Source organism: Aplysia californica, unplaced genomic scaffold (assembly GCF_000002075.1).
Source record: "Aplysia californica isolate F4 #8 unplaced genomic scaffold, AplCal3.0 scaffold00067, whole genome shotgun sequence".
Taxonomy (NCBI): domain Eukaryota; kingdom Metazoa; phylum Mollusca; class Gastropoda; order Aplysiida; family Aplysiidae; genus Aplysia; species Aplysia californica.
In genome coordinates this window covers 1,914,028-1,928,819 of record NW_004797337.1, presented here as the reverse complement: position 1 = coordinate 1,928,819, position 14,792 = coordinate 1,914,028, and the positions used below count along the sequence as shown (strand labels likewise).

Below are 14,792 nucleotides of genomic sequence, written 5' to 3'. Positions count from 1 at the left end.
CCCACCAGGACAGTGCTACTGACTGAACTGTCCTTAGGCCTGAACTGTCCTTAGGCCAGATAGTCGAAGCAGACTTTGGGCTGTTGAGGCTTGAGAGGTGAGCAGAGTAAGCCTGATTCCGCGTTTGGCCTTCTCTGTTGACATCCACCCCTTGGCACTCATATGACCCTTGTGCTGTTGCGAGCGCCGTAAAAACTCTACTAAAACTAAAAACTCACTTTGCAGATGTTGGGAAAATTGATTTAAATTGTTTTGGAAAATTGATATAAAGTGTTTCTCCCAAGAATGTAAAACTTTACTAAATTAACTTTTTTTCCCGTTTTCAGAAAATGATGCACGACAATAACCTGGTGCGTCACTTGGACGCCTGTGAGACAATGGGTAATGCCACCGCCATCTGCTCCGACAAGACTGGCACGCTGACCACCAACAGAATGACGGTGGTGCAGAGCTACATTGGCCGTGAGTGATGTGTTCTCTTTGAATTGTAATCAGGGGGCGACGGCTGACTTGTTTGAGTTTGTGGTCCGCCGGTGTTCTGGTGTGGTCTGCTCCTTTTTTCTTATCAAACATCTATTGTCCTTATCTCCCCTCTTTCTTTTTTGTGTATGTTACTCTCTTGTGACACGTACTCTATTCTTCGGCACTTATATGACCTTATTATGTTGCGAGTGATGTATAACTCTTCATCATCATCATCATTGCCTTTCTCACCCTGCACCAGGGTATAGGCCACGGACAAACACCCCCCACTTTTCTCTATCCTGGGCTAGCCTCTTGATGTTATTCCATGTCTTCCCACTTTTCTGTACATCGATTTCTGTGATTCTTCTCCAAGTTCCACGAGGTCTTCCCCTTGATCTCTTGTATAACTCTTACTGAAACTAAAACTGACTTGTTTGACAGGGTTGAGTCTGTCTGCTGGGACATTGTGTCCTTCTTATGAAGAGTTAGCCCTGGTAGCAGGGTCAAAGTAATCTGCCTCCTAAATGATCTACATTGTGTTGATGGGGATGTTATACACCTAAAGTTATTTTAGATTATCCAGTTGAAGTGAGCACTTGAACTTTGTATTTTCTCTTTCTGTTCTTTGACCACTTGGGCAAGAACAGTAACCTTTGAAATCACCAGTGTATGCCTGTGGTGCGATCATCATTATCCTTATCCTCATCATCATCATCACCACCTTCATCATCATCATCATCATCATCATCAGCCTTTTTCCCCCTGTGCTGGAGTATAGGCCACCAACAAGAGCTCTCCATCTACTTCTGTACTTGGCTATAGGCTCCACCTCTGTCCAGCTGTATCCAATCTTCTTTAGCTTCAAATATAAGTCCCTCCTCAAAGCACTTTTAGGCCTTTCTCTCTGTCTATTTCGTTGTGGATTCCAATACCTGTAGTATGCTTATCTTAAACTCGGAGCAAATTGAACTTTTGATTTCTGATCTTACACCCCCCTCAAAGCATTTTTAGGCCTTTCTCCCTATCTATTTCATTGTGGATTCCAATGCCTTTAGTATGCTTATCTTAAGCTCACAGCAAATTGAACTTTTTGGTTTCTGATCTAAGTCCTCCCTCAAAGAACTTTTAGGTCTTTCTCTTTGTCTGTTTCCTTGTGGATTCCAATACCTGTAGTATGCTTATCTCAGACTTAGAAGAATTTGAACTTTTGATTTTCTTACAGAGCAACACAACAGGAACATTCCCAACTTCAGCAATTTCAACAAGTTTTTGGGACAGTTGATCTTGGAATCCATCTCAATCAACAGCGGTTACACGTCCAGAATTGAGGTAAGTGTGGACTGACTGAGAGACAGTGGTTACACTCCTCAACCCAGGTCGGAAGTAATACAGTAAACTTTGTTTAACCCCTTCGGGACCTATTTGACGAGAATGTTTCTGAGTGTTATAGGGTCTGCTGGGGTAATAATATAGCGTAAAGCGCATTGAGCCTGCTGCCGAGCAAGGATATGGGCTATACTAATGCTAATTGTTATTACAGTAGTCTCCGCCTAAGATCCCACCACTTACGATCCCGGTTCGCTTAAGATCCCGCTGTTTTAGGAAAACAGAATTTTTACTATACAAAAGTCTCCCCTAAGATCCCGCTCTGATGGTCGACATTCGGCTAAGATCCCGCATTTCAGATCATAATTTGCGAAACAAAAACGCAGGCGGGCACAGCTGATCAACCAAGAGTGAAAAGTTGAGATCAATAAACTGTCCGTCGCGTCAGAGATCAGCCACTCTCGTGAATGTGATCGCATACACGTTGTAAAACTCGATGAAGCGATACAATGTTTGCCCCCGACAGGATCACACCGGGGTGTGAACTGACCGACGTGTTTGTTTTCCCCAAACATCGCACTCACACCTGAGCTCTCCCCCTAAACTTGCATCACTCGCTGGGTGAGTAGGGCCTACACGTTTGCTCCAGGCGGGATCACATTGAACTGTGAACTCTTCCCTGACCATTGCAGCAGTTGTCTCTACTCCCGAATTTGCGAGACGGACTGAATTTTAATTGGTGTGTTCACAACGTAATGGTGCGTAACGACAAAGGCGGTTTTTTGTGTGCGTGTGTGGGGGGGGGGGGGGAACTTGGTCAGAGATGGAAAGCTATAAATTTTCGACAGATAAAGGTGAGGGGCAACTGGATAAGCGTAGATCTTGAGACTCATGATAGGATAATAAGTGAAAATGGCACGCCTCATGCCACTATGCACCGTAATAGGTCAAGGTTAACCACTCTTTGCTCGCCATATGCCATAAACCCACCAAGGGGGCACGTCAGTTCATTGTAGAGTGGAGGGAGAACATTTTATCGATTGTGAGCCTTAACATGGGTCACCATAGATTCTTCCCTGGGTCCGTCGGTTAAGATCCCGGTTCTCGCCTAAGATTCCGCATTTCCTTGCTCCCGAGCACCGGGATCTTAGGCGGAGACTACTGTATTATTATTATTGTTATGTGGGTTGTTGGCAGGTGCTCTGATGTGGTTTGTTCCTTCTGTCCTACCAAACATTTATCGTCCTGATCCCTCCTCCTTCTTTTTTATGTTTGTTACTCTCTTGTAACTCCTCTAATCTTCTGCACTTATATGACCTCAATGTGTTGCAAGTGCTGTAAAGCTCTTACTAAAAACTAACGATTGTATCAATGTGTTGCAAGTGCTGTAAAGCTCTTACTAAAAACTAACGATTGTATCAATGTGTTGCAAGTGCTGTAAAGCTCTTACTAAAAACTAACGATTGTATCAATGTGTTGCAAGTGCTGTAAAGCTCTTACTAAAAACTAACGATTGTATCAATGTGTTGCAAGTGCTGTAAAGCTCTTACTAAAAACTAACGATTGTATCAATGTGTTGCAAGTGCTGTAAAGCTCTTACTAAAAACTAACGATTGTATCAATGTGTTGCAAGTGCTGTAAAGCTCTTACTAAGAACTAACGATTGTATCAATGTGTTGCAAGTGCTGTAAAGCTCTTACTAAGAACTAACGATTGTATCAATGTGTTGCAAGTGCTGTAAAGCTCTTACTAAAAACTAACGATTGTATCAATGTGTTGCAAGTGCTGTAAAACTCTTACTAAAAACTAACGACTGTATCAATGTGTTGCAAGTGCTGTAAAACTCTTACTAAAAACTAAGGATTGTATGACTTTGTGTGTCCTCAGCCTGGAGAGAATGAAGGGGAACTGCCCAAACAGCTGGGAAACAAAACAGAATGTGCCCTGCTAGGCTTTATCCAAGCCATGGGGGAGAGTTACGATCAGGTCAGTGACATCTCTCTCTCTCCGTCTGTCTGTCTCTCTGTCTTTCTGTCTGTCTGTCCCCATTCCCATCTCTCTCTGTCTGTCTCTCTGTCTGTCTCCCTGTCTGTCTGTCTGTCTGTCTGTCTTTCTCTCTGCCTCCTCTTTCTCTGTCTCTCTCTCTCTCTCTTTCTCTGTCTCTGTCGCTCTCTCTCTCTCTCTTTCTGTCTCTCTGTCTCCTCTCTCTTTCTCATTTGTTTGTTGTCTTTTCTTTCTTCTTCCTTGCTTTTCTCTGATTCCCTCTTTTTGTTTTGCTGTTTTATCTCTCTCTTTCTGTCGCTTCGTCTCCTTTGAGATACAATTATTTCTCTTTGTTTCATTCTGGAGCATACACACGCATGCAGACACACACACACATAATCACAGACATAACACAAACACACACATACACACATTCACACACACACACACACACACACACACACACACACACTATTAGGTATACACAAGAATAACCTCTTTCCACCCACTCCTGTGATTTCCTCAGGTCCGTGAGAAGTACACGGAGGAGTCTCTGTTCAAGGTGTACACCTTCAACTCTGACCGCAAGTCCATGAGCACAGTCATCAAGGTAGACGGCTCGGAGGATCGATACCGCTTCTTCTGCAAGGGTGCCTCCGAGGTGGTGGTCAAGAAGTAAGTCTGTCGTCTCCTCATCATCATCATTTCATCATCATCATCATCATTGTTTGGAAAGCAGAGTAGGAGGGAGAGTCTTTTTTGAATTTCAGACAAAATAACAATATAAAATGTTTAAAGTTTGTTTAATAGACACAGTTCAACGTTTCGCCTCTTGATCATCATCATCATCTTCATCATCATTTTAAACAGCAGAGAATTTTTTTAAAAAGGTTGAGACTTGTAGAATTTCCAAAAATATTTTTTATATGTTCGACGTTTCGCCCGCTCAAGGAACATACAAAAAAATTATGTTAGATTATCATCATCTAATAATGTTACATCATTATCACCATCACCATTATCATCACCGACAAAACAGTTCCCCTTTTTCTTGTTTCTTTTTTTTTTCTTGAAACGTAACTGTTTGCGCCAAGTCAATACATCTTTACGTAAGCTGCAAATATCGGCACCAAAATCAGGACACGCGACAAAATAAAAATGAAATATAAAAATGTCTGTCATCTCGTCGACTGGTCTGACAGGCTGGGTCAAAGTAGCCCACCTTCTAAATTATGGTCTAATGTGTGGTTGACCGGGGTATTCAACACCCACAAGTGGGTAGTTGGTGGGTGCTCTGGTGTGGTTTGCTCCTCCTTTCCTCTCAAACATCAATCATCCTCATCTTTTTTTCTTCTTTATGAAGATATACCACTGTACCGATATTTACTTTCAATAGGTTGAAGACAAATTATGTGATGTTTCTTTTTTTGTGTGTGTGTCTATCTGGACTGCTCAGTATAAGTTCTTGTTATATGTCACTTTTCAAAATGACGTATGACTGAGTCTTACACTAAGATGTCGATCTGATTCGGTTTATAATTATAATAATAATAGATTGCATGTATAAAGCATTCTATCCCATACAAACATAAGCTCTGAGCGCTTTACATCAATCATATGATCACTGAGCGATTCGCACAAGATAAAATATTTCACAGTAACAAGAAAAACCAGTTCAGCCACATAAAGAACTTTCATAACCATACATTTAACACATAGCAGTAAAAACAAAACATATCGGCACACTTACTAACGCACTATAACTATCACGCAAGATAAATATTTCACAGTAACAAGAAAAACCAGTTCAGCCACATAAAGACGAACTTTCACAACCATACATTAGTTATATACACGTAAGGACAGCAGTAAAAACAAAACATATCGGCGCTTACTAACACACTATAACTCATCATCATCATCCAGTGCCTTGCCGACTGGGGTTGGCAGTTATGGACCTCCACTTCCATCTGTCCTGCGTTGCAGGAATGGTTCTTGCTGCTCCCAGCCATGTTGTCAACTTGTCCGGTATCTTTTCCTTCTGTCTGCCTCTGCCTCTCTTTCAATCAAACTTGCCTGTTGTTACAATATGGTGTGTCCAATGAAATTTGCCTGTCGCTTTCGTATATTCGTCATAAGCGGCGGTTTACTCTATAACTAGTTTATGTAGAAGAGTTTCACACAGCCCGGCTTTGGCATCATCCCCAGGTGCGACTATATTTTGGACTCGGAGGGCAAAGCCGTACGGTTCAACCTGCAGGCCCAAGAGAAGGTGGTCCACGAGACGATTGAGCCCATGGCTAGCGAGGGTCTGCGTACTATCTGCATGGCCTACAAGGATTTTGTGTCCGGTGAGTTCCATCAACGTCTTTCATTAAAATTCACGTGGAAATGTGTTTTTACATGGGCAAACAGTGGAAGGGGTTGAGCCAAATTTTAAAAATTAGACCAAATTTGCCGAACAGGCAGAAAAACACCTGTTTCTTCAATTTCATTGCTTTGACGAGGGCCTGATTTCACCACAATGCCTCTCTCACATATGGCTCGTTCATCCTGCTTAGTGACACTGACAGGCTTGACTACAGTGAACCGCGGATATAATGACGGTATTGGCCCTGACCTTCAATTCTGTTGAATCCGAGTTAGGTTGTTGATTTTAATGATTAAGAAAAGAAAAACAGAATCCGCCTCCTTTCATCGAATCCGATTTTTTGTTGAATCTGAGTTTGTTGTATCTGAGTTTTTATTGTATTTTCCTCTTGTTTGCAAGAATATGTATGTGTCCTCGGAGAAAAGTCCCAGTCGTCGCGAAAGCTATTTTTGAGCAATGGGGTGGAAAGGTCAAAAATAGGTGGTACATGGTCCAAAATTTCGTTCCCTCTGGAAACACACATTTAACCATTTCTTAATAACATATTGAAAGGATTTTATATTTTTTAAGTCTAAATTTTTAAAAATTTATAATTTTTGCAACGCGTTATTAGAAACTATGTCAACTTATCGTGAATGGAAGGCAAAATATCTGCAATTGAAGGAGGTGAGGGTTGCCTGGTGTCAGAGGTAAAATTAGAGAGAAAACCAGAGTTTAGTGACCTTCAAAGCTTGAGTGTCTTTGGAAACTGCAAATTTACTTTTTTAGAACTTTTGTTAAATGTTTTACAGTAAAATCCACACTGAAATGTGTTTTTAAATGGACATAAAGAGGTTGAGTTTAAAAAAACCACAACAATTCAATGTTTTTTTAAATTGCCTAACAGGCAGAAAATTGCTAGTTTCTTTGATTTCATTGCTGTGATGAGCACTTGATTTCACCGTGATGCCTCACATATATGCCTTGTGTACATCTGCAAGTATGACATCCACTTAACATTTTTATCTTTGAAAAAAACAGGAACTACGGAAATGAACGAGAGCTCCATCGACGGCGTGGACTGGGATGATGAGGCAAAGATCATGACGGGCCTCACCTGTGTGGCCATTGTGGGCATTGAGGATCCCGTCAGAGACGAGGTGAGTTTACTTTTTCCCATGTGTCAAGAGAAGTCAAGTGATTTTTTTTGTACCTGGAAGGCCCACATAGCTAGACTTATTCCAATGTTTAAAGAGAAGTCAAGTAAGTTTTTACCTAGAAGGCACATAGAGCTAGACTCATTCCAATGTGTCAAGAGAATTCAAGTGATTTTTTTGTACTCGTAAGCCCAAAGAGCTAGACTTATTCTGATGTGTAAAGCTCTCGGACTCGCAACCATAAGGTCGTGGGTTCGAATCCCGTCAGGGGCCTGACGTTGTGTCCTTGGGAAAGGCACTTTACACTTATTTTCCTCACTTCACCCAGGTGGGAATGGGTACCCGGCTATAGACAGCGAAAGATCTTGTCAGTTTGTTAGTGTTTGAGCGCTTAATCGGCTGCTCGCACTGTATGCTTCCCGGGAAGCTGAGAATGTTTCGGAGTGCTCTATGGTCTGCTGGGGTAATAATATAGTGTAAAGCGCATAGAGCCTGCTGTTGAGCGGGGATATACGCTATACAAATGCTATCTATTATTATTATTATTATTAAAGAGAATTCAAGCAAATTTTTTGTACATGGAAGGTACATTGAGCTTAAACTTCTTTCACATTTTTTTTAACAAAGCAGAAGAACTGATAGACTTTAAATGCAAGACAGAGTGACTGTAACATGACAAGGAAAATCATGTAATATAATCATCTGCATTTGTTTGGATTGCGCAAGTTCCCGCTTAACAGCAAGTTGTGTACGCTTTGCATTCTTTAATTATTACTCCATCAGACCTTATAACATTCTGAAACAATCTCAACTTCCTGGAAAGCATACAGTGCAAGCTACCATTTTACAGGCGTTAAAACACTAACATACTGATAAAATATTTCGTGTTTTATCACCTAGCACCCATTCACATTTGGGTGAAGTATGGAAAATTCCTGTAAGCCACATAAGATGTTTTCCATTTCTTTTGAATTAGATTGTATTCGTGGACATTCAGTAAGGTCCAACAAAAATAGTATTTCTTTTTTTTTTTCACTTCATCATCTTTGCCTTTCTCACCCTGCACCAGGGTATAGGCCACGGCCAAACATTTTCTACCTTTCTTTATCCTGGGCTAGCCTCTTGATGTTGTTCCATGACTTCCTACTTTAAAAAAAAAAATTAATTTAAGAAAATATAGATCGCTGCTGTTATTTTCATGATGTTTTTGCCTGCTTTCATGCACAAATCGGATGTTGGAGATACAGAAATAGTATAATTGACGGTGAGACGTTTTGGTTCTCTCCCCTCAGGTGCCCGAGGCTATCAGGAAGTGCCAGGGGGCAGGCATCATGGTCCGCATGGTGACGGGTGACAACGTGAACACGGCGCGCTCCATCGCCTCCAAGTGTGGCATTCTGCGGCCGGGAGAAGAAGGCCTGGTGCTGGAAGGCAAGGAGTTCAACCGACGGGTCCGGGATCACACTGGAGAGGTGAGTGCTTGCTCCCTCCCTACATCCTAGTGATATATATATGATATATTGACTTGCTGGTGTTTTCAGACAAGGTTGAAACGTGCGAAATTGTAGGCTATAGGTTTAAGGCCCCTTGTAACCCTGTAAGGTTATACAAGATGGATGTGGAGTGGCGTTGTTAGGTTAGTGGTTAGGCTACCGGACTCATAATCGTGAGATTGCAGGTTCAGGGGTTCGAGCCTCAGCTTGGTCCGACGTTGTGTGCAAGGGAAAGGCACTTTACACAAATTTCCCACTTGGCTCAGTCCTTTGGGAGATGGACGTTAAACTCGGAGGTCCTGAAAGAACCTAACAATGTTGATAGGGGCGTTAAAACTATACCATTTCACCATTTTTCAATATGTGGGACCTCCGAATTTGATACCCGGTGCCCCGTTGGCAAGATCGGTTTGGCTTGATTGTCGGAGCTAGCCAGATTTTCCTCCATGGAGGGAGAAAAGCTACCAGCATGGCACAAACCGAATGAAACTGACGAATACCTTCAAGAACAAACGCGTTTGTTTTCAAGGCCGTGAGTCAGACGATCGGTTTGAGGCAGGGGTGTATTTATAGTGTGCACTGAAGCCGCCAGAGACCAAACTGAAAAAAACTAAACCGATCCTCCAATGGGCACTGGGTATAACTTTTGTCTTTCTGAGAGGAACCAATCCAAATGGGAATCTCACAGGCAGTGTTGTTGATTGATTTCCTGGTCTTTTCAGGTGAAGTTGAAATATGGGAAAATGTACAGGTTTAACTCACTAGCTACCCCTGCCGCATATGACGCGGTCATAGTACTGTTTCCGCCGACTACCTTTGCCGCAGGCCCTGCGGTTTCTAAGTTCAGAGTTTTTTTTCACGTTATTACTGCAGCATATGCGGCGTGGGTACGGCTTTTAGAAACTGCTACCACTTCAGCACCGAAAGTGCCAAGTGCTGTTGTCATAGGACAATGTTTCTGTGTTTATCACACGAAGGAGAGTTACTGGCTATAACAAACTGTGACAATTGACACCGCAACATAGTAGAAGCCTGTGGAAACAAAGTGTATCAGCAACTCCTTATTCCACTCCCCACCTTCTCACTGGAGAGAGAGAGAGAGAGAGACAGACTGAGACAGACAGAGTGAGGGAGAAAGAGGATTACTATAGGAGCTTTGCGCTGCGTACGTTCTTTGTATTATTGTACAGTGCATTGAGCACTTCTTTTGTGGAAATGCGCTATATAAATGCAATTTATTATTATTATTATTATTATAATTATTATTATTCTTTCTTTCCTTTGCAGGTGAACCAGGAGTACATGGACAAGATCTGGCCAGACCTGCGTGTCCTGGCACGGTCGTCACCCCAGGACAAGTACGTCCTGGTCAAGGGCATCATCGACAGCAAGAGCGAGAGCACTCGCCAGGTGGTGGCGGTCACAGGGGACGGTACCAACGATGGGCCCGCCCTCAAGAAAGCCGATGTGGGATTTGCTATGGTAAGGCGAAACTACTACTATTGCAGGATGATTTTTTGCTCTGCTACCAGACCTTGTGTCTGCGTGTTTCTCTTTACTGACATTTACGAAACAAATCTCTCTCATTCTCTCTCTTTCATTCTCTCTTTCTCTGTCTCTCTCTCTCTCTCTCTCTCTCTCTCTCTCTCTCTCTCTCTCTCTCTCTCTCTCTCTCTCTCTCTCTCTCTCTCAGCAGGTGGTTGGCAGGTGTTCTGATGTGGTTTGCTCCTTCTTTCCTATCAAACATCTATCGTCTTTATCTCTCCTCCTTCTTCTTTGTGTTTGTTGCTCTCTTTTGTGAGACCTAAGGTGACCAGGAGACGCATATTAGAGTCTGAAATGAAGTCCTGAAACCATTCGTGGGGGACGCTGACCAAAATGGCCCAAAACAGACAGAGCTGGAGATCCTTTGTTGCTGCCTTAAACGCCAGATGGTGTAATGGGTAGTTAAAAAAAACAACTCTCTTTTGTAACACTTCTAATCTTCTGCACTTATTTGACCTTATTGTGCTGCAAGTGCCCCCATAAAACTCTTACTAAAACAATACTCTCTTCTCTCAGGGTATATCTGGAACTGACGTGGCCAAGGAGGCTTCGGACATCATCCTGACAGACGACAACTTCACCAGCATCGTGAAAGCCGTCATGTGGGGCCGCAACGTCTACGACAGCATCGCCAAGTTCCTGCAGTTCCAGCTGACCGTCAACGTGGTGGCCGTGCTGGCCGCTTTCTTCGGCGCCTGCATCATCAACGTGAGTCGCGCAGCTTCTTGTCTCCGTGTACTGTTGGGGATGTTTGTCATCTTTCGTCGTACGAAAGTATTCGTACAAAAGTATAAACAGTCAGGGTTCCATACTCTTGAACTTTTGGGAAATTGGTAAATTCTTGGAAAAGTAAATTTGTAACCAGATCTATTGTAAAAGCGTTTCCTCGTCGTTTAGAAGGCCTCGACTTTACGCATTGTGAAGTGTACCATATTGTATTTTTGAATGCTGAATGAAAAATGTTCTCCCGAAATGACACGTTTGTCTTGGAAAAAAGAAATCTGGCCATGAAAACTATTGAAAAACTCTTACAAAGACTTTTAAAAACACATTGCTTTTTTTGTGTCTCCCCAGAACTAAATGGCCATTATTGTTTTGACGTGTTTCTCTTTACTCAAACAAACAATTCCTGTTATTTGTATACAGGACAGCCCTCTGAAAGCCATCCAGATGTTGTGGGTGAACCTGATCATGGACACGCTGGCTTCTCTGGCTCTGGCCACCGAGCTTCCGACGGACGAGCTGTTGAAGAGAAAGCCGTACGGCCGTAGCAAGCCTCTCGTCTCACGCACCATGGCCAAGAACATCCTCCTGCACTCCGTCTATCAGCTCACAGTCATCGGGGTTTTATTATTTAAAGGTGAGTTCGGGGGATGTTTGACTTAACATTTGGTTTAAGCAGTAAGATCTTCTTCTCCCAGTGCAGTTGATTTTGGCGTACATTGTGGATTTATCTACAACGAACGTAAAATCATCCCGTGCCTGACAGGTAGACACGTGTCTTTTTCAGACTAGAATGGCTTCAGTTTTTGGTGAGAATTCATTTGGAATTTTGTCCTATAAGAGATCAAAATGTCTCCTCCTTATCTGAGAAGACCAGGTGCTCGATTCTGCTTACCTATGGGTTAGTGAGTTTAGAAAAATGAGGAAAATACTCAACACTGCTTGGAATTGAGTTTCGGGCCTCTGGGTTTAAAGGTGGACACTATATCTTCTCAGCTACCGAGCCCCCCCCCCCTCCATTGGTGCATGCTGATCGAGATCTTTTGAGTTATAGCATCAACTGACTTATAAGCTGTCTAGCAGAAGTGACACACAGATTGTTAAGATAGATAAGACAAACTTTTTTTTATCCATGAAGCTTCTATAGGTGGTTGAAGGTTGTCTAGTGTCGTTTGCTCATTCTTTCCTATCCAACATCTTTTATCCGTACGTTTCTTCCTTTTTTTGTGTATGTTACTCTCTTGTAACTCCTCCAGTCTTCGGCTCTTATATGGCCTTATTGTGTTGCAAGTGCAGTAAAACTCTTGCTAAAACTTTTTTTTTTAAATATACGTGAAGTTTCTTTACCGTAAGCATCTGCTGTTTGTCCCGCATCAGGTCCGGACATCCTGGGTATCGACGACGGCATTCAGGATGTGGAGAATGTGCACGCCCCGCCCACAGCGCACTTCACCATGATCTTCAACTCGTTCGTCATGATGACCCTCTTCAACGAGATCAACGCGCGCAAAATCCACAACCAGCACAACATCTCTGAGGGCCTCCTCAGAAACCCCATCTTCATTGGGATCTGGGTCGGCACCATTATCGCACAGGTATTCCTCCATTTTTCTTCTATTTTTTCTTTCTTTCTTTCTTCTGTTTTTTTTTTTTTTTTGGGGGGGGGGGGGGTGTTTTTTTAAAATTTAAAGTCTTTTGAACTTTTATTGCACATCTGACTAGAATTCCTTTTTTTTTTCCCTCCTTTTCTTCTTTTTTTCCTGTATCGTCTTTTTTCCTGTTCTGGTCTTGCTTCTATGTGAACTTGGCAGTCCTTGTTTGATGAGCTCCTGCTGATCAAGCTGGGCTTTCCACGTGAAAAAAAAGAACGTAGACATTTTGACTTTACTCACTCCCTGTCCTTTATGGCACTGCACCCTTCCACAAATGAAAACCCCGTAATTTGTCCTGTTTTATTGAAAAGAGGGAATGCATCCTGTTGGGGTTTTGTTCATTGAAATCGCTTACGGCAACTGGTCTGTTTCCTGGGATGAGGGGGGGGGGGGGGTCAGCAACAGCTACATTCTCTGCCCCAGGTCTACTTACTTACTTTTTCATCCTCTGTTGCTGTTAAGCGTCGAGGGGAGATGCAGTTTTCTATGGAAGGCCAGCTCCGCAGCTCTTTCAATTGGGATATTATGATTTCTCAGGGTCCTCTGACACCGTTTGATATTTGCACATTTTGGTCTTCGCTTGATGATATCATAGGTTCTTTTCTATTTAGACATAATTTAGACATCCGATTTTTACTTTGTTTTCATATGCATATCTTTTTTTATGTTCAATGTTCAAACCCTTTTAATTGAATGAATACATTAGTATTGTATTGGAATGACTACAGTACAGTAGTACGTTAAATGGATTCTATACACTTTAATCTAAGTCATGCTGATGTCAAAATCAATTGCCAAAGACTAATTTATTGAAACAAAGAATTTGTAATAAATAATATTGTCTTGGTGTGCACAAGGCAAGAACGATAAATCTACACATCCTCTTTGTGTAGTCGATTATTCAGTTAATCATGATCACATCAGCTAGCAACAATAATTATTTTGTATTTTTTTCCTTCTTTCAGGCTCTCATCATCCAATTTGGAGGCATTGCATTTCACACCACGAGCCTCAACGCATCACAATGGCTGTGGTGTTTATTTTTAGGCGTCGGCACCTTGTTGTGGGGTCAGGTGAGTGACTTTTTTCTGTACCCCTTACCTAAAACCCTGTGCCCGTTGGCATGATCGGTTCGGTTCGGTTTGCTGGCCAGATTGAGGGCGCAAAGTGGTTATTGTGGCACTACAAACCAATCGCATGACTTGTAGCATCAAGGACAAACGCGTTTGTTTTCAGATGACGAGTCAGACTATTGGTTAGCGATCAGTTTGTCGACACCCCCCCCCCCCAAAGTAAGATGTGTATAGTAAAAATTGTCTAAGCCTATGTATCCTTATGCGACGTTAAGAAGCGTGGGATCAGTCGCGAGGTGTGTATCCTTATGAGCGACTACGTCGCGCCCAAACTTTCAGTCGCCTGTGACAGAAGCGACTAGAGTGTCTCCTTATTCGCAACACGACGTTGTCGCGCGTGACTGGTTCACAACAGAAAGACAGTAGCAAGTTATTTTTTGCACATAGCCTCGAGCCTTGCTTTCACCAACACACACACACACACACACACACACACACACACACACACACACACCGTAAGTTAACGGAGAAAGTCACAACCCTCATTTACCGTCAGTGTGAACTTGTTGGAAAAGAAAGAAGTACAGTCCCCAACCTGTGGTAAACCTATACCATTTTTTCACCTTTTTTCCCCCCCATTTTCACCATATTTTTTCACCATTTTCCACACCTCCCCCTCCACAGTTCATGACGATGGTCCCCGACCACTACATGCCGTCCCTGCAGTACACACACTCACACACACACACACACACACACACACTCACGCACACACACACGCACACACACCGTAAGTTATGGGAGAACCATTTCACCATTTTCACTGATAGGAGGCGTCGCGTCGTTAAACCTATACCATATTTTCACCATTTTCACCACCTCCACAGTTCGTGAAGATGGTCCCCGACCACTACATGCCGTCTCTGCAGTAGTAGTAGCAGTAGTAGTAGTAGTAGTAGTAGTAGTAGTAGTAGTAGTAGTAGTAGTAGCAGTAGCAGTAGCAGTAGTAGCAGTAGCAGTAGCAG

General features: G+C 42.7%; 1 protein-coding gene across 1 annotated transcript in view; it reads left to right on the top strand.

The window, feature by feature from the left end:
• LOC101855239 (plasma membrane calcium-transporting ATPase 3) overlaps nt 1-14,792 on the top strand; it is a gene marked incomplete at its 5' end in the record, with an annotated part of 62,949 nt that overhangs the window by 22,577 nt on the left and 25,580 nt on the right. Inside the window, 12 exon segments of the mRNA XM_005093688.3 lie at nt 327-462; nt 1,688-1,794; nt 3,679-3,777; nt 4,301-4,449; nt 5,983-6,125; nt 7,166-7,284; nt 8,574-8,753; nt 10,062-10,256; nt 10,836-11,027; nt 11,466-11,679; nt 12,420-12,637; nt 13,660-13,767. Of these exon segments, the coding sequence (XP_005093745.2) occupies nt 327-462; nt 1,688-1,794; nt 3,679-3,777; nt 4,301-4,449; nt 5,983-6,125; nt 7,166-7,284; nt 8,574-8,753; nt 10,062-10,256; nt 10,836-11,027; nt 11,466-11,679; nt 12,420-12,637; nt 13,660-13,767 (1,860 nt within the window).